Source organism: Arvicanthis niloticus, chromosome 10 (assembly GCF_011762505.2).
Source record: "Arvicanthis niloticus isolate mArvNil1 chromosome 10, mArvNil1.pat.X, whole genome shotgun sequence".
Classification (NCBI taxonomy): domain Eukaryota; kingdom Metazoa; phylum Chordata; class Mammalia; order Rodentia; family Muridae; genus Arvicanthis; species Arvicanthis niloticus.
In genome coordinates, this window is record NC_047667.1 from 73,861,769 (window position 1) to 73,882,733 (window position 20,965).

At 42.6% G+C, this 20,965-nt stretch overlaps 1 protein-coding gene and 1 pseudogene across 1 annotated transcript in view; both read right to left on the bottom strand.

Moving 5' to 3' along the window:
* Positions 1 to 20,965, bottom strand: part of Phlpp1 (PH domain and leucine rich repeat protein phosphatase 1) — a 219,194-nt gene that overhangs the window by 108,126 nt on the left and 90,103 nt on the right. The window contains exon 2 of the mRNA XM_034513168.2: positions 1,324 to 1,520. Coding sequence (XP_034369059.1) covers positions 1,324 to 1,520 — 197 coding nt within the window. The remainder of the gene's footprint in view (positions 1 to 1,323; positions 1,521 to 20,965) is intronic.
* On the bottom strand, positions 13,875 to 15,413 carry LOC117716212 (D-3-phosphoglycerate dehydrogenase pseudogene; annotated as a pseudogene).

The following is a 20,965-nucleotide window of genomic DNA, read 5'->3' on the forward strand; positions in this document are numbered from 1 at the left end:
GTTTGCATTTTAAAATAATCATCTATGATGGCAACATTAATGACATTTCCAGTAATCCATGAGGAAACAAAATGTCCAATAACAGGTTGCATGCAATGCACTATAGATGTGCTTACTTGGAAGAAGACTTGCCTAACGTGTGTCAAGCCTGGGCTCAATTTCCAATACCACCCGAAACTGAACTAGGTGTGATGGCACACGCCCGCGATCCCAGGCAGGAATATCAAGAGTTCAAGGTTATCCTTGACTATATACATAATTTCACTCACTAATCTTAATGCTCAGAGGTTAACAAGCAGTGCTTTCAGAATGGGAGAGTGAACAGATCTAAACCTGCCTTTCTGTCTGGCTAAACACCTGGTGTGAAAAGGTCTGAGCATCAGTCTTCCTAGGACCGGTGTATGCAGTGGAGGGGAGGGCATAGCCCAGGGCGCTCACCAGGGCAGACCACACTACAGAGCTGTCAAGGCCACTATGCACACACAGCCTGACCTTCAACTCTGAATCTTAGAACACATCAGACAGCTGTCAATTTTTTTAAGATTGAAATTTTTTTTTTAATGAAAATTGGCTTCTAATTCTTCTAGTTGCATTTTCCACCTCCATTCCCATCCAGGAGGAAAAAAGAAAATGTAAAGAGAACTCTTGTTTCATATGTTCCCAATCCCCACAAACCTTTTCTTTTCCAAATCTTTCCCCTTAACAAATAACAACATTTAAAAAACAACACACATTTACATGTGATTATAGTGATGCTGTCTCCCAACAGAGAATTTAATTCTTTCCTCAAAAAAATGGTTCCATTTTATAAGCAATGGGCATAAAATAGTTAACATGCCCAAAGAAAAGCAACCGATAATGTTGAAAATACCTGTCAAGTGTATGAGTGCCATTTCTAGTTCACAGTAAACTAAGGTGCTAATCCCGCTTGGTCACTAAGCACAGTGTGCAGAAGGCAATGGGAGTCTGGTCTGAGGTCAGCACCCAGAGGTCCTGACCTCCATCATCACACTGGCTTATTCCTACCCGCAGATGTAGGAACGGTGTCCTGCACTCTGGGCTGTGTGCTCGGCAGCACAAACGATGCCTACTTGATGATCAGGACATCATCATCTGCGCTCTAAAACAGAACAATGACACTCTGTTGGTCCGTCTTCTCCTGTGATCCAACAGCATTGTACAGCTCCAGTAAACAACAATGCCCATCAGTGGAACACAGCAAAAGTGAGAGTTCAGACAGCTCCAATCCATGTCCCTCTATTACAGAAATGGATGGAGGTCCTTACTAACGCGGGAATATGTCAGTAGTCTTGCTTTACTTACTTTTCCACCAATGAGGGGCAGAACATGCATCTTCCCACTCACGCTGTCTTTCACAGATGACACTATCAAGCACGTCCCACACAGGATGACCTGGCGTCTTGTCCATCGGTTCACTGGCAACTGCATTTTGCCTTTTCGGACGTTGTACATTCCCGAGAGCTGAATCCGCTCGGAACTCCCAGTGCTATGAGGCTTCCCTGAAACCAACACAAGCAGACATGTTATATGTTAAGTCTTTAAAAATGATTGCCCCCCCCCCCCGGGCTGTATACCAGATAAATTAATTAGGAGTTATAACTAAGAGAACATACAGTCAAAGTCATTGTAGAATTATGGTAATAAAAACAACCATAATTATTCCTGACGTGTATTTTAATATCAAATGAAGTGCAACCTTTTTTTAAACACAAGAAAAAGACTGCTTTAGGCCCTTTCTTGTTACCTATTTCTTTATCCTTTATTTTATATATCATAAGAGATGGATTCAAGATGTTTATGAGTGGCTAGTCATTAGTAAGCTAAGAAGAAAATATTACGGGCCAAGATAGAAAATAAACATTCAGCATCTCACACTTAACTAACAGTCGGTCTTAGTAGGACTGAGTGCTGGTTTTCTCTCCACACTTACTCATGTGCACTTACTAAAGAGGAAAGGTAGAGTGACTGTTCTGACAGGAGCATAGCACGAGATGTAGGCCGGGCACTGCAGCATCTGTGATGGTGCAGACATGCAGAGGCAGAGAGCAGCGCTGTAAGTTAGAGGGGCAGGGAGAGGCTTCAGGAGCCACTGCTCCAAAGGAGGACGTGAACACCACCACAACACTGCCTTCAGGCAAGTCCAGTCATTATCAGAAGCTCTGCTCTGACTTGGCACCACACTGATGGAGAGATAGAAATACCAACCAAAGTCAGATGCTGATTACAACAGAAAGAAATGAGATGCCCAGCATTGGGACCCAAGTGAGAAATGAGGTATTTAGAACTCTAGCCCTCAAGGACCAGGAGGGTAAAAAGTTAAAGAAATACTGTCTTACTAAAAACGAGCACACAGTTGACAGGCCAGCAGTGGTGGATGACAGGCCGATGGGGCAAGCCTAGCAAGCCTGAGGAGCTGAGTTTGATCCCGAGGACCATGGTGGAAGATGAAAACTGACTCCCAGAGAGTGCCCTCTAGCCTTCACACAGACACACTCCTTGGCAACACACACACACAATAAAAAAATAAAAAATGAGACTTTTACATTTAAATAAACAGCATCAAAGACCCCAAGAGTTGACAGATGCCTGATGACCATCAAGCATGGAGCAAGAAGAACCAAGGGCACTTAAACAGACTTTAAGAGGATTCAGAGAGTTTTGAACCCACCCAATAAACACACTTGGGCAGAGATGTTATTTTCTAATAAAATAGCTGTTCTTGTTTACCTCCTCTCCGAGCATACCAAACTGTTTTTATAAAACGACTACTGCACCCTTCCAATTTTATGCTGGCTAGGCAAGGATGAAATGTGACAGTACAGCTACTTGAGCTAGTGCCCAGCCAAAAACCATCCTGCTCAAGCTCCCCACAGGAAGGGGTCTGAGCTGATGCCCACCAGTGCCAATCTGCCCACAGCACACAGGAAGCCAGGAGACTGTTCATAACACACAGAACCTGCAACTGTCACAGTCCCATTCTGGACATGTTCATTTAAGCCAAGAAAGGAAGATGCCAGGTGTCCTACTGTGCTTTCTCTTGTGGTGGTAAACACAATGCCCAAAGTAAGAAGAGTTTGTTTCAGCTCACAGGTCACAGTCCATCACTGAGGGAAGCCAGGAACTCAGGGCAGAATCCTGAAGGACGCTGCTGGAGTAGAGTCCATGGAGGAGTGCTTACTGCCTTGCTCTCTCCCTTACACAGCCTCGGACCACCAGCCTAGACACAGTGCCGTCAGTGGTCAGAGCCCTCCTCTATTGATCACGCCCCACTGACATGCTGCAGACCACTCTGACAGAGGCAGTTCCTCAGGTTTCTTCCCTCTCCCCAAGTATGTCACGCTGACAGCCAATACCAGCTACTACACGAGTCCAGTTTAAGACCTGCTGTATAAGACAGATTCTCTCCCAGAGAGGAGACGGTACGGAACAGATAAGATTCTAAGGAAAAATTGAAAATGGACTAAAATATGACCTGAATCCTAAAGCCCAATTCCCTTGACTGTAAAATAAAGTAACATTCTCCAACAAAGGATCTGATCTAAACACACTCACACCTCTGCACACACGGTTCATTCAGACTTACAGATAAGTATGATAGAGGCTAACAGAGGAAAAAACAAAACCAGGTTATATAAGAGGGCCTTTCAATGCTCCAAATCTAAATATCTCCTAGAGAAAGCCCAAGCAAATCACCAGACAGAATGACTTGGGCCAGAAGAACCTTTAATACAATGGGCATATCAACAAACACTGGGTTTTATTCTCTAGTCAGGGAAATTCCCGAGAGTTCCACATAGTCATGGAGTCCAAGGACAAGACAGGTTTGTTCTCAGAAAACACTAAAGAGCCCACTCTAAATCAAATCCCTACCCGCCCTCACTTCACCCACACCCCTACACCCACCCCCACGTTGTTCTGAGTGCATTTCACTCTAGTTGTTTCTTCCTGGGTGTTCCAGATAAGACACACCTGCAGACCTGGCTGTGTACCAGCCGCACTCTGGAGAATATGGAGATGACCGAGGTAATATACACCTGGCCAATGACACAGGAACACCCTCCTCTGTGTTAAACTTCCTTATTCTCCAACACTGGAATTATTTTAGCTCTCACTACGTAGCCACAACATTTAATTTAAAGTTATTCCAATTGCTAGTGCTCTAATAAATACCAGTAATATCAAAGAAGCCGTCGTCTGCCAGTTTAAGGCCAAGTCAATGGGTATAAACTAGGCTGTAGAAATGTTACTCTAGCCCCTTGCAAGCTCAAGACATTCTCACACTTGGGATATGCTCTGAAAACAAACATTTCAGGCTGAAACAGACAGGACAGCAAACATTTAAAACCACACAAATACGCTTTCTCTTCTACCTGCTCACTTGGCACACAGGGAACTGTGGTCCAGAGCCAGCAAGCTGGTTGGTTCAGCAGGTTCAGCACTTGACCCTAAGCTTGAAATTCTGAATCCAATCCCTGGTACTCACACAGTACATGGACAGAAAGCTCCCAGAAGCTGTCCTCTGTTCTGCTGCACATGCACACATACATATATGTACGTAATGTTCTTTAATGGTGCGCTATACTACACATGAGGGGGTTAAGGCCCCTTATAGGAAATTATACCATAATTTTAAAGGATCTGCTGCTTTTTTTTTTTTTTTTTTTTTTTGGTTTTTCGAGACAGGGTTTCTCTGTGTAGCCCTGGCTATCCTGGAACTCACTCTGTAGACCAGGCTGGCCTCGAACTCAGAAATCCGCCTGCCTCTGTCTCCCAAGTGCTGGGATTAAATGTGTGCGCCACCACTGCCCAGTAAGGATCTGCTTCTTAATGACTTATTGAACACTCCCTCTCCCACATCAAAAGACAATTTTTTCTTTTACTTTTTTCTCATAGTACAATTCCTGTCTTTGGTAACAGATATGTCCACCATAGGTGTGCACAGGAAGGAGAGTAAGTACGCACATGTGCACTGTGTACTTCCTCCAACTACCGGTCTTCCATGGGTTATCCCTGCAAATAGGCCCCACAGCCTAACACCCCAGGCATTGCTACCCATGACTGCGCCATGATCCATAAGAAAAAGTCACCGCCAAGGTCTCCGCAGACTGCAAGCCCCGAAGCATGTCAGCCATCACTTCCAGCAGAGGTGACAATTGGGCTCCTCATCCTGCAATTGCTAGTTGCAGAAGTGCCTAGTTCCCCCACATACACACACCTGAGACACCGTGCCCCACATCCTGGGTCTCCCCAAGGCTGACTCAGGTCACTGATGGACCCACTTTTTCAGGAAGTCACCCACCATTCACAGATACAGAGCGAGAGTCTCTTGAGCAGAAGCCCCCCTCCCTTCCCACACACTCTCCTCCCCTCCAGAAGCCTGATCATCCCTGAAACCATGAAGAAAGGTCAGTAATCCATCTTGGGCAGACTAACACCAGGGGCCCATCCTAAACTGGCAGAACCATTAGCCACCCCAAGCTTAAGTGGTACTAGGCCAGAACTCCATCCACTCATCTAGTAAATTAGGAACAGCAACTGACAGCAGCAGGAGCTGGACAGAATCCACTCTTGGTTCACAGCACTGAGCTTTCCTGACCTTATAACTGTACCTTGTACCAAGCAGAAAATAAACTCCCAGCAGCCATCCTCAAAGGGGGTGGGGGGGGGAGAAAGGAAGAAAGAAGGAAACAAAAGAAAAAATCCACTATAAACCAGACTTATGCAAAATTCTAGGGCTGTTAAGAAAATCTTTCCTGAACTACACAGCTTAAAAGCAACATTTCTCAGGATGTGGTCAGGAACATGTATCAGAACCACTTGGCTTTCTGACAACTCTAAAAGACCTACAATTTTGGAATCCTGGTAGTTACAGACCAAATGCTGCTTTCAGCATCGCCACCAAAATGTTTGTCTTATGACAATAAATTTAAAAACATTAATACATCTGCAACTCATTCTCCAAAGTAAGATTTTCCTCCAACAAATGTATTCTCTATACTCATGAATTTCAACTTTGTGCTCAGTACAAACCAGCTGCTTAATGTTTCTATACCACATAAAGTCACTTGAAAAATAATGTGAAGGAAAGCTATGAACTCAAGGAAGAGTAAAATTAAGGGGAAAATTATATATATATATATATATATATACATATACATACATATACATACATATACATACATACATACATACATACATACATACATACATACACGGCTGGAGAGAGAGCACAGAGTTTAAGAGCACTTGCTGCTCTTTCAGAAGCCCTAGTCCCAGCAAATGGCTCATAACTACCTGTAATTCCAGCTCCAGTGGACTCAACATGATCTCTGGGCCTCTTTGGAACCTGCATACATGCAGCATGCACACACATACACACACACACACACACACATATTTCAAAAGGTAAATATGCATAAACCCCACGTCTGACAGACATGCAGTTGGATTCATGTGACCGAGCCGACCTCCAGAAAATAAATGATGTTGACATTAAGGTCAAAAGTCTAACAAATTTCCTCAAATTACATTCCGAACATTTTGAAGTTTTACTATAAACATTAAATTACTTGTGTCTATCATTTCCAATGTTCTTCACTCCTTTACATAGATCCAATCCATGTGAGATTATTTTCATTCTGCCTTAGCATCTTAGCCCTGGTTTGTGGTGCAGATCTGCTAATAATAACGCCTGTCTGCTTTTGTGTATACAATAGCCCTCTTTCCTTTGTTTTTTAGTGATCTCTCACGGCACTCTAGGTTAATGGTCTTTTCTTCAGAATTCTGAAGATGCCCTTCCAGCACCTTCTAATTCTGGTAAGAAGTGTGCTGTAATTGCGTGCATGTCACCTGCTGCCCTGCTGGCCTTTTAAAGATTCTCCTTATTGCTAGTTTTAAGCAATTGGTTTTTTCTCTTTAACGCACGGTAGCAGGAGGGTGTACATGTGCAGGCCAGAAGACAATCCTGAGTGTGAGAATCTCTGTCCACAGCCTTAGCGACAAGGTTTCTCATGCCTCCACCTTCCTGGACTGAGATTATGGTACGTGACACCACAGCAGGCATTTTTCAGGCAGTGCATCAGCTAGGGTCCTTGTGCTTTCAAGGCCAGAACTTCACCAGCTGAATACTTCCCCAGCTCCCTTCATCCTGACGTTTGATATATTCCTTCACATTTCTTACACATGAGACTTAGAAATGATGGTCAAAACTGAGAATTTTGCCAGCTATTATAACTTCAAATACTTTCTCTGATCTCACTAGTTCTCTTTGGGGTTTCCAACTGCACATACGCAAATTAAATACTTGAAATTATAACCCCATGACGTTCTTTCTGTTTGCTTTCCTTACTGGCTGTGCCAATTACTGTATCTTCTGGTTTACTAATCTTTTTTGTTTTGCACTGTTATTTAAAATCAGTTCTAGTCTATGTGCTATCTCTAGAAGCTCGATTTGGGTACATGCACAGACAAAAGTACTTTCTGTAAAAAAAAAAAACAACTACAGGAGCTGTGTATGTGTCCTTGCAGTTAATCCTGTCCCTCGCACTGCTGCTGTGTCAGTTTTGCTCAGGGACTGTTCTCAATATGGGTCTCTTCCACATCACTGAAAATTTTTGTTTGAATATCCTTTGCTATGAATTCTAACCCAGAGAATGCTAATTTGTGGTTCCACAAATAATAAAGAACTGTTCTAGGACAGTTATTTGGAAGCAATGTATTTCTCATAAATTTATTTGTCGGACAGCAGTTTTGAGCCAATAATATAGCAACCAACACTCTGAGGAGCCCTCTTTTCTGCTCCCGCTAGCAGAACCTCTCTACTCCTGGGCTGCGTGAGTGTCAGGCATGCCCTCTGTCTGCTCCTGGGCTGCAAGAGTGTCAGGCATGCCCTCTGTCTGCTCCTGGGCTGCAAGAGTGTCAGGCATGCCCTCTGTCTGCTCCTGGGCTGCAAGAGTGTCAGGCATGCCCTCTGTCTGCTCCTGGGCTGCAAGAGTGTCAGGCATGCCCTCTGTCTACTCCTGGGCTGCATGAGTGTCAGGCATGCCCTCTGCCTACTCCTGGGCTGCAAGAGTGTCAGGCATGCCCTCTGCCAGTCTGCTTTAGTATTTTCCCAGCTTTGTATACTTTGATCACATGCATGCTCGGGTTGGTACTCTCTGTCTCAGTGAGGACCTTTTACAGATTCCTAGGATTGTTCCTGAGCCCCTCTTTGCTCTCTAGAATCCAAGCTCTAATTATGTGGCTGCTTCCTGAGAAAACGGAACTACATTGTGTTGCCAATGAACTATCTCTGCTGAGTGTTTCCTAGAGCCTTTGTTGCTGTTGTTTTTTTTTTTTTTTAATTATATACTTGTTTATTCTGAGTGTGCTTGTGGGACCTGCAGAAGTCAGTTCTTCCTTCTACCATGTGTGTCCTAAGGCTCAGACTGAGGTCATCAGACTCACAGTAAGTGCCTTTCCCTACTGAGGCAGGGGCTGAAGAGATGGCTCAGTGGTTAGGAGTGTGAACTACTCCTGCAGAAGACTTTAGGTCCACTGCCAGAGCCACGTCAGGCTTTACAATTGCCTGCAGCTCCAGATCCAAAGGATCTGGTACCCTAGGCTGCAGATCTCCATGGATACCTAAACACAAGGGACACACAGACACACACATCTACATTTTAAAAACATGTTCACAAATTATTTTACATTCTTTCCCCAAAGCTGGACCCTCCTTCCATTCCCCTTCCGTGTGGCTCGCTTCTTAACAAAAAGGAAGGTAGAAGAAACAGTAGGCACTTCACAACCTCCAAAAGTGGGTCATAGGAGGCACAGGGCTTGGATACAACTTACTTTCTAGGATTTTATAGACAGAGTTCTTTGGAGGAAGCCTGCTGCTCGGTCATGAAGGCATGCACACAAACTGATGAAAGAAGGTACAGGAACTTCCCACTAGCAGCAAGCGAGGAACTGAGACCTCTAACCACCTGCCATGTAAGTCCTAACACAAACAGACATTGAAGCTGTTGTCCAGACCAAAGAACTGCAGTCCCTGGGACATATGACTGCAAACTTCATGACAGATCCTAAGCCAGACATTCAGCAAGCTCACACCCATGCTCCCAACTCAGAGAAACTATGGAGAAATAAAGGTCTGAAATTCTGAGCCACTGAGTTTGAGGACACTGATAAGTGTCCCATACCATGCTGGTTTCGCTTAATTCTGTGTCCTGAACAAAATAAAAATGTAATAGCTTTTATCTTTCTAAAAGGATCTAAAAGTGTAAAACTTTATAAAAATTAGTAAACCTGGACATAGTAAAGAGAGCATAAGAATAGCACATTAAGCTGCAAAACACCTGCCAAATGTTAAGAGCCTTCATGAACAAAAACCTAGGAGTATCTGAGGACTCTGCAGTTCCGGGAGAAATTCAACACGGCCCCCAGATGAGTGGCAGCACTCAGTGCTCTTACTTCAACAGCTCTATCTTTTGGGCTTAAGCACTAATAAACTATAAAGTGTGTTCTTATTGGACTCAAATCCCTAAATCCTTCTGACTAGTTCCAGTGATAGAGAGGATGAACTTAATCACTCGTCTAGGGGCGTTTCAAGAGCCAGCAAATAGACTAAAATGGCCCTGGAAGAGTCCAGAGACCTGAGTACTAAACCACATCTGTAATTTTGTCTCAGACCAAGAAGCTAAGATCAGAATGACAAGCCCTGGCAAGAGCTCTGAAACAGACTGAAATCTGGCTGCTCTTAGCTAAGGTAAATGACAACCAGCCACTAACTGGATTGGGGGAGGGGTTTCTTTATGCATCAGATCAAAATGCATCAAGGCAGCTGCCCAGTAATTCTTGCTTCTTCCCGATAGCTGCTCAGTTTGATTGGGGTTATATATAGCTCCCAGGCTGCTGTGGACTCTCAAGCCTTGAAACTACTAACAGAGGTTGCGATTCACTTTACAATACTCATTAAGTAGTGCCAGAAAATGTGTACTCTCCCCAGTGGCCTTAATGACTCAGTAAACAGAGCTGAAGTCATTTAAATGTGGGGAGAAATCTACCCGAGCAAATTCTCAAATAAGCTAAAGCAAAGTTAGTTAGGAACTTTCAGATTATAAGATTATCATTCTAACTGTATGACTCAGCATATATATTGACTGGAAACCAGTCCAAGTGGAAGGCCTCAAACTTTTTAGCATATACACCAAATCACCTGGAAGCCCACAAATACAACACAGATTGTAGGGTTTCACCTCTGAGAGTTTTAGATTCCTCAACTGAGACTATAGTTTGAGACACACCGACTCCAGCACTGGATGCAATGGCTCCTTTAACAGAGGCTCTGTAGCATTTGATTACATTAACTTGAACCACAGAAGCAAATGAACCAGCTGGAGATAAGCTGAACTAGCTTGCGTTCTCAGGCACCTTTAACTCCATCCTCTGGGCACCAAGGAGTCTATGCTTAGGTCTGATCTTGGGCTGTGTGTTTTAAAGGTTTCTTTAAGTGTTGGTTTTGTTACAACTTTGTATTCAGCAATTGTAGCTATCTTTCTCTCTCCAGCCTCTCTCCCTCTGGTTTCAGCAGCAATAGATAAGTAGCAACCCTAGTTCACTTCTTTGTGTCTATAATAACCGTGACCAAACTCAGCTTGGGGAGGAAAGGATTTATTTGGCTTATACCTTGACATCATAGTTTATCATGGAAAGAAGCCAAGCAGAACACTGGGGACAGGAACTTTCCCAGAGACCCGGAGAAACTCTCCTTCGCAGCCTGGTCAACTTCTTTGTTATATAACCCGGCCCCGCTGCCTAGGGTTGTTACTGTCCACAGTGAGCTAGGTTGTCCCCACATCAATCACTAATGAAGAAAATAACCCAGAGATAAGCCCACAGGCCAGCAGAATGGAGCTAATTCCTTAGGTGAGGTGACCTCTTTGAAGCCAGTTGATTCTGGCTTGTGTCATGTTGACAAAAGCCAACCAGCACAGTGGCTGGTTGAGATAACTTTCTGCTCTTAACTTCTGACAAACAAAACACATTTAGAAATTTTCAAATTAGTCTTCACTCTCAGCCCAAAGTCTTTAACACCTGTTGTTTCCCCTAAATTGCAGGCTAATAATGTTCGCTCTGCAGAATTTCACACACTACCCCTACAGTCTTTCAGCATCTCCCTAAATTGTCTCTCTCGCTTGGCCCCCTTACTTTCAGTAATACCTGCACTAATGCCTGCCACTGTTGTCTTTGTTGTGACAGACAGTAGACCTGTCCAGGTCCGCAGGTCACACGTCTGCTGCACTCAACAACTCCAGCTACCGATAATTCCTATTTTCTGACCAAAACATCACTCTGGCAGACTCCATCACCTACTTCCCTGACTTTGGTACTCCTGCATAAAGAATGTCACACGGCACAGAAATCTAAGTGTACACTGCCATACATGAGGAGAAGCAGCTGAACTTTAAGGAGCTGAGAAAAGTGAGTAGCAGTCAGGCCTGAGGGTAGGCTTAATTCGAATTTGGACTTGAGAAAACTAAAAGTATTTACTACCTCTTGTGAGGCTTCAGAGATCTAAGGAATGACTAATTCTTAAATCTGAAAGAAAAAAAACCAAACACCTATATGGCTGCTAAAATAGACATTGTGTTCAGCTTCCTCCTTCTGATGGAGCAGAATCTCTGAGAGGTGATGAACAATATGTGGGCGGAAGTCAGGAAGACCAGGCTAGACAGGACTTTCATAGCTCCATCCAAGACAAATTTCCACTGAGACGTTTTCATTAGGTATGCTGTGCTCCATCCAAGTATATCCATAACTCTAAATAAACGCTAAGATAAAGTGTCTAATACCAAGCATGGATGACTGCTGGAGAATCTATGCTACCTTTCCACTCTCTAAAATACAGTTTAAAAAATATAACCATAATTACAGTGTCACTAAGTCACACTATAACTCAAAATTCTTTCAGCAGTTATTCTCTCTAGGAAGTAGAGTTATGGACTTTATCCCCCATGTTATAATACATACTAAATGTAAATTTGTCAAAATATATTTTTTTTCATTTCAAGGGCAAAAAACACTTACTAAAAACTGTATTTCAACTCCTCAGCTATATTAGATAACTTTCCATTAACTACCATTTTCCCTACAATGTTGATTGGAGATGAATAGTCTAGAACCAAAAGTTCAAAAACTGAATTAAGACACCAATCTTGATTCAGCTAAATGGCTTGGCAAATAAAGGCGAGCCTGTCCAACCAAGCTAGACTCACGGACCCACATGATAGAAGAGAAACTGATTGCCACACTGTCTTCTGCCCTCTCCATATGTGTATGCCCACATACACACATGAGCACACACAAATTAAACTGCAATAACCTCATCTTCATCAAATGTCTAAGCCTCACCCACTCCAAACTAATTAGGAATCAACTAATTTGGAATCTCTAAAAATGTACATATAAAACATTCCACATTTCTATGATATTCCATAGGAAATGAAAAGAAGTTTAAACTTCTTCAGAGCTACGCACACAATGGCTACAAAGTGATCACTTAGCTTTCCCAATATGGTATTAAAACAAGCCAGGCAGAGTGACAGGTGCCTGTGATCCTAACAGTTGGGAGGTGGTGGCATTAAATCAGTTGTTCAAAGTCATCCTCAGCTACACAGACGTTCAAGGTCAATCTCAACTATACTAGACCCTGTCTCATACATACATGCATACATACATACATACATACATCATCAAGAGTTTCAAAGTAAAAAAGAATAATCTATTTTATACTATTATAAAGTTGTGATAGTTACCAATTCCTACATTTGTATCCTCTACGCATCTGTAGTTGTAATAGATATAGTGTTACATGCTCGGCTGTATCTCCTCCAGCTTGTATCATATACCATTCCCAAGCTGTCAGTCTTTATATCTAAACAAATGCCATATATGACCCATTCCTAGGAGATAACTGAGCTTCTGTTCTCACAAGTGCTAGAGGTTTTTACTACAGAATCCTCATCACTGTTACTGCTTTTTCTAGCATTGTCTGTAAAACAGCCAAACTGAACCAAACAACAACAAAAGCTTCCATTTCTGGATGTTTCCAATAGAAATGACCACTATTCCAGGCATTCTAAGAACAGGAAAGGAAGAAGAAGAAGAAGGAAGAAAGAAGAAAGAAGAAAGAAGAAAGAAAAGAAAGAAAGAAAGAAAGAAAGAAAGAAAGAAAGAAAGAAAGAAAAGAGGAGGAAGAGGAGGAAGAGGAGGAGGAAGAGGAAGAAGAAGAGGCTGAGGAGGAGGAGGAGGAGGAAGAAGAGGAGGAAGAGGAAGAACTTTGAAAGAGTTTAAGCCAGCTAGCTCTAAGCCATATTATTAAAATGAACCTAAACATACTACCATAATGGAAGTAGCTTGATTTTGTTGACACCAGCATTTACATTTGAGTAAGGCATGTAAAGAACTACTTATTGAAAGAAAACACCCTAAAAAGAAAGGGAGAGTTGAAGTCCACGTTTTTTTTTTGTTTTGTTTTGTTTTTTTTTTTTTTTTCTTTTCGAGACAGGGTTTCTCTGTGTAGCCCTAGGTGTCCTGGAACTCACTCTGTAGACCAGGCTGGCTCAAACTCAGAAATCCACCTGCCTCTGCCTCCCACATGCTGGGACTAAAGGCATGTGCCACCACTGCCTGGTAAAAAACTTTTGTATTTCCACTAAAACACATTCTTTTGGGGGGGGCGGGGAGTTAAATTCTTTACTAGATATTAGTTCAGGCAGATGCCCCAGTTCTACAATCTCCTCTCCCTATAAGTCACAGTGAGCAGGTTTCTTCAGGAGAGCCTGAGGGGCTGGGCCCACTGAGCCCCAGGGTTAGAAGCAGAACTGGAAAGCCTCGCATACATGCCGCTTCCATGCTTCCAGGCTGGTCAGCGGGGAGGAGAGGCCCATGACATGCCAGATCTCTCCATCAGATACCCTGGAGGTTTGGTAGGACAGAAGCTGTACACCGGCCTCTGCCAGGAGGCCGATCATAATGGGCAGCATTACAAGGATGGAGGGTTGAGCACGGAACATGAGCAGGAGCTGGCCCCTGTGTAGTGGCACCTCTGGCCTGAAGACAGCTCTGTTGAGCACCTGTAACACTGGTATAGTGTCCTGGACCAAGCCCACAGCTTGGTAGGGAGCGCCTGCCAAGGCCACAGTCAGGAGGCATTTCCTGCTGTCCCACCCCCTGGGATCCCAGGGCTGTGGAGATAGTTACATTGAGGCTAGCCTCTTTCACCAGTATCTTAGCATTCACCAAGTTTACATCTGCCTGCTTTGATGCTTCTCTCAAAAGGTCAACAATGACTGCAGGGCTCAGGCATGTTCCAGCATTCTTCAGTGATGTTCCTTGTATAACACCTGGATGGTCCCTTTGGGGGTTGGAGGGCAGGCGTGCATTAGTGTGCCCAATGCTTCTGCCAGACCAATCCAAGGCTTAGTACATGGAGAGAAGGCACTGGTAAGGGCCTGGGCATTTATGACCCATTAGATTTCTCCTTCACCATGTCCATAAACTCCCTACAGCAGCTCTGGGCCTCCTTGGTACTGGCACCCAGATGGAGACAGCTGATGACATTCTCGTGTCCAGTGAGGCCCAGTTCTATGGTGGCTCTTCTGTAAATACACCCAGTGCAGTTCCAGCACACTGACCAGACTGCAGGGCACCTTGTCCACAATGCTGTTTCCGTTGGGAGTGTTCATGAGTAGGATGCCCTTCCTCATGGCAGCTTCCAGATCCACACTATCCACACCTGCACCAGCCCTGCCCACCACCCGGAGCTTCTCTGCTGAGTTGATGACATCAGCAGTGAGCTGAGTAGCTGACCGGACAATAAGGCCTTCACAGTCCTGCAGCTCGGCTATCAGCTCCTCCTTGCTCCAGTTCTGCTTTTCCACCACCTGCAGCCCTCCATCTTGCAGGATCTTCAGCAGCAGGGGTCCAGGCTGTCACCAATGAGTACTTTGCACAGATTTGCAAAGGCCATTGCTGGAGCCAGGCCTTAGAATCAGCTGCTCTGGGTGGGCAGAAGCACTTAGTCCAGGAAACTGCAGGCAGGGCTGGCTCCGGTGACTGGGCCACTAAAACACATTCTAATTTTATCTAGAGCTCTCTAATGTCCTTCTTACTTCCGACCACCTTAAAGAAACACCTTTTTACCACAAGAAAACAAAAAGGAGGGGGGGGGGAGAGAAAACAAAGGGGAGGAAAGAGCTGTGTCCCTGGTGAGTGCGCTCATCAAGAGCAAGCAGCCGCAGGCGCCACAGGCCTACTCCGCTGACCACCATGGGTGGAGGACTGCTTTGGTCACGGCCTCGCAACAGCCTTCCAGACCAAGGGTACTGACTCAGTTCCTCCGGAGACATAGTCACAAATCAGACAGTATTTATCAAGGGTCTTTTTATAACTTTATAAATCCATTCTCACTGTGTTTTGGGGTCCTTCTAGTCCAATCCCATCCCTTGGCTTGTAGATCCTAGAGCGGGCAAAATACAGGTAAATTTTTTTCTAGGTGCAAGCTCAAAGCCTCACCTAATGTGTTCTGTAAGTTACCTATTAGAGAAATGAACACAACGAATCTGTTTGGCCCAAAGAAAGCCAATTCCCAACTATGCAGCAAGTTATTCAAACAATAAAATTTCAGCTGAAATTTTGGGAAAGGAAAAAAAAAAACATAGGAAAATGGATGTGGCAAAGTAAATCTTTGTAACCTCTAATAATCTTCACTTTATACAACTGAACAAAATATTTGTCTAGAATTATCAGCACAATTATTTTAAGCTTCTCCTTTAGAAATATTAGAGATTTTGTTGTTATACAAATCATAAAATGTCATTACTCAAAACAGCACTAAAACTGTGGGAAATACTTAGAATACACACAGGAAAAGCAATTCTCACTTTAAAATGGCGGGCACTACACAATGCAAAATAGATCTGTTTTTATATGAATGTATAAAAATTACAATGTACTGTTTAGCCAGAGGCTGGTGAAGTTTTTAACAACTCGAATTTTAATTCCTGAACATACATGGTAGTTACATCTCTCTATCGCTCCTGGAATGCAACTGAAGCCATATACTAGTCCTGACCAACAAACTGTGGGCTGGGACATGCATGCCATTTCCAGAACTGCCTATGAAACAGCCCACACTACAGTGTGCTCCACATACTTTCCACCCACTGCCCAGACAGAAAGACTCAGGCCAGCAGATTCTGAGGGCTCTCGGGCATGGGTAAGCCACAAGACAGAAGTCTAAGTTCCTGTGTCAGCTGAAATGGAGCTTCCTGCCTGGACAGATTAGCCATGAATTCAGTCAAGAGAACTTTAAAGAACTTTAAAGAAAAACAAAAACACTTCTATTACACTTTACTACTTGCTGCATTAACTAAGATTTCTTCATCAGTTACATTCAGAGTAAATTATGCCGTCACTGGAGCAAGTTTCTAGGTCTGGGAATGCCAAGAGTAGGGTACTAGGTTCCTGTTCTTCCAACATGCAAGCAAAACTATGAAAACTTGTAAGCACACCTGTCCAGACACACAGATTTCAACATCGTGTCCAGCAGCCCATTCCCCAACACAGGAGTGACTCTGCACTGCCAGTAAAGGGCCCCTGAAGGAAAGAGGTGGCCAGCATCTACTGAGAACAAATCTTGGAGCCCAACGTCTCCACAACTACCATAAACTGACTGTATGGAACTAAGTAATTTATTTCCTCATCGCTCTAGAGTCTACAAGTCCAAAGTCAAGCTGATGGTGGATGTGGTTCTGGAGGCTCTAGGAGAGAAACCACCTTATGCCTGGCTCTTGAATTCTGGTGGGACCAAACAATGCTTGGCATTCGTTCTTCAGCTTGTGGTCACCTAACTGCAGTCTTACTCTCTGACTTCACAACACCACCTCCTTGGTTTGCATGTCTACACTACTTTCTTCTAAGGTACTTCTTGTTGGACTCAGGGCCTAAGTTAATTAACAATGATGCCATCTTGAAAAACTACAGCATGCTGAGGCTCCAGTGCGACAATAATTTTTGGAACAACCACTGACTGTACAACTGACCTCTGATCTAAATAAGTCTAATTTTCTTCATTTTTTAATTAAAAAATTAAGCATTCACTACCTATATCCAGTATTGTAATACTTTTCAGTACAATGTAGCTGAGAGTGTTTATAAAACCTAGTATCATGTAATTAATACCATGCAATTCACTTAACAGAGACCTAAATAGATTGCAAGGCACAATATAATGTTCTGACTTTGAAATCCTAAAGGTGAATGCCTCAGACAGGAAGGTATCATGCCTCTTGGCATCCTATCTGACATCAAGCTAATAAAGGCGCATGGCACAGCTAGTGGGGGCTTTCTTTGGAGGAGTGGGAGTTGTAGGTGGACAATAACTTAGCACAAGGTTCGCTCGACCTACTAGACTGCCAGCGTGAGCGCTTTACTTCACTGTAAGGTAAACGTTATTTCACTTTTAAGAGGAGCTCTTAGCAATAGAAAAGAACTTCAAAACCATCATGGCACTCCCAGAAACGATGGAGCCAAGGACCACAGCAGAAACCATAAGCCAAAACAATCTTCTGCCTTTAAGTGCATTTTCTCAAGTATTTTGGCACAGAGACAGTAACCTAACACAGCCATCTTATCATCAGTAACTGCACTACTACCTAAAGATTAACTAGAACAAAGAACGCTCCGCTCATGCACTGTCTTGCATTAAAGCAGACAGCGAGCGGAACTGTGTAACAATGGCAGAGCCGAGCTGGCGATGCTGAGAGTGAATGGCATGCTGGCCTAGTTAACTGCTGAGGAGCGGAGCCATCTCAGGGTTCTTACTCTGTAGACTCTTCAAATAGTCTGAGTCTATCTTGTCTCCTATAGAGAACACTCCAACTCATGGAATCCCAAATACATTTACAGGGAAACAAAATTATAATTTCAAGCTATAAAATTGAAGAATATAATTTTATATTAAGACAAGAAGACAAAGTTCTGCTTAAAGGATCAGTTAATTATTAATTTCAAAGAGGATGTAAAATCCTCAAATACATAATTTTAACCCTCAAAACAATATTGTACCCCAACTATACGATGTACAAAAAATACACCACAAGATTCTTCATTTTCTGTTACCCTTGGAACTACTACCTATCTTTAAGAACAAAGAGTGTCGCAAAACCTCAGGACTAATACAATTTTTTTTAAGAATAAAATTTTTAAAAAATAACAAGCTAACTTGAAAGTGTAACACTTAATCATCAGCTTCTTTACTGCAGTCATATGCTTTAATAAAAACTAGGGGAAACAGGAAAAAAAAAAGAAAAGTATGAATAATAAAAACTAACAAAAAGTAGTTTTCTTCCCTTCCAAATTTCAAAATAAACTCTCTCTGAATGACTATAAAGCCATGAGAAGAAAAAACTAGACTTGGTGATATAAGTTATTGATTTGCCCAACAGACTTACCTAAATGGTATCTATGGATTCTCTGTTCTTTAATATAAATAGAAATACACTTGAAAGTGACCTAGAAGATTATTTCTTGTATTCAGCAAAAAAGAAAAAAACATTATATATCAATGCAAAGATGACAAAATTCTTGAGGTTTTGTTTTCTTTTGTTTTATAAAGAGAAATTCCAGGAAACAAAAAAATGCAGTTTGCATACAATTTGTATAGTGAAATAGAAACAAAGAAACCTTTAATTTTACTAAAAGACAGCATTTTTAACTCACTTATAAAAAGAAAAGATTAAATTTGATGAATACTTCAAAATACTATTCTATGATTTGAAACTAGAAACAAAGCAATGCCAGTTCTCCATGTGAATGGAGTGGCCAACTGTCGACCTTACAGCGTACCAGTACATCAGCTCAGGCAATGAAACTACAAGGTCCCACTAAGACAGACCAGGGAGGTGGCACAGTGGGTGAAGTGCTTGCTCGCCACACAAGGACCTGAGCTCCAATCCTCAGCATATGTATAAAAGCCAGGCTCAGGAGAGTGTCTGCAACCTCAGCTCTAGAAGAGGTAGAGAGAGGTGGCTCAAAGGACAATAGAGTAATGAAAGAGGTATCTCTTGCCTCACGTGTGCACACACATACAAAGGGGAAGGAAAAGATACTGTTAGGAAAAGGAAGGAATGTAAGCTACAGCATAAAGCCACTACGTACCTGCAATCCCAACACTCAGGCAGTAGAGGCAAGAGGATCAACAGTTCAAAGTGCTTATCCCTAACTACATGACAAATTCAATGCCAACCTTGGCTACAAACAAACTAACAAGTGAAAGATTCATAACACAAATATAAAAACAATTCTTACAAATCAGTTAAAAAATAAAAATGGTAATTTTTCTAAAAAGCAAAATACTAACTTGTACCCCCAAAACATATACATAAACAGATGTAAAGAGCCAATATAAAGAGTTTGACCTCAGTTACACAGAAACACAACTTAGTATCACAATGAATTTACTTTATCCACCAACCAGAATGGCTGTACTTAAAACCATCAAACCTGACTCAACTGTTCCATTCCTGGAGTTTTACCCTAGGAATGTATGTGTGTGTGTGCACTAAAGGATGCCCAGTAATGTCCAGGCTGCATTATCTGTCACCAGGGGAGACAACAACAACCTGAAAACAGCACAACAGTCCATATGCTATTCGGATACAATCTCGCAGTGTATTATACAACAATGAGCTTCTACATGAAAAAAACATTCTTAACGTTACAGTCTTAAACAATACAACTTAAACACAAAAAGTGTATTGTAATGAAAGATCTGACTTTTTAAAGTAATCTGATTTAGATAACCAATAAGTGAATATATGTTAGACTAAAATTTCTACTACACAAAGTGTTAAGACCAACAGATGACAGGCTTCCAAAATTAGGACATTTTGAGACTACTTCCTATGCTAAGTCAAAGAAGTTAAGGTCTAAATAAAAACAATTTTCTGCCATTCACTGCCTTATAGCAACAATCACTGAGCTTCTCGTCAGTCTGAAAGTGGTCATCCTTTCCCACCTGCATCCCATCTGCTCTATCCCTGCCTGGAATGGCTGATATAAACTCCAAGTCAGTTTTTCATTTGGATTCTACAAGACTAGACTCACCATACCTAAAAGGCATAACTGTTTTATGTTTCCTTTCTCCTGACAGGTAATGATCCAAGGACCAGCTGCTTTTCTTTTTCTCCTTAAAAACTCTCTCACTGCTAGAAATTTCATGCAGCAGAGGTATTTCAAGGCCAGAGAGGAGGACGTGGAATTCACATAACGACTGTGGTAGTTAACAATTCATCTAAACATACTGGCTCGGGAGAGACGTCGCTTGGCTAAGACACTGCAGTTCTCTGGGTTGTTGTGTTTTTTTAAATATTAATTTCTCTTGAACAGGTGTCAAGTAGACACACAGGAAGAACTGGGAACATCTGTTTTCCTACCACTGAGACTCATCAGGGACCTTTCTGGCTTTGATCAATGAATTAATTACACAGAGTAACCACGGGAGATCTCAACTAAAGAATTCAAAAAAGGGACTGAAGTAATCTTTCAAGAGCAAATGAGCAATGCAAAAGATTCTCTTTTTCCACATGATTGTTGCTGGAGTAATCGAAGCATGACAATAAACCTTTACAGCCATGTAAACTCCAAATACTCAGCGTAACTTTAAATTTTTTCTAATCCTATTTTTAATGATGGTTCTTAAATGCTTTAACCCTCCTTGTAAGCCACCACCCACCAGAGGTAGTGGAAAAGAAAGGATACAGAGGAAGTGGACCTGTTTAGAAAGGTTTGGAGCAACTCCCATCTGTGTTGTCTGAAAAGCGACAGCTCAGTTCACAGGTCAGCAGGCAGCGGCAGCTGGATCCTCTCGCAATCACCTCACAGATACACCAGCAGCCCA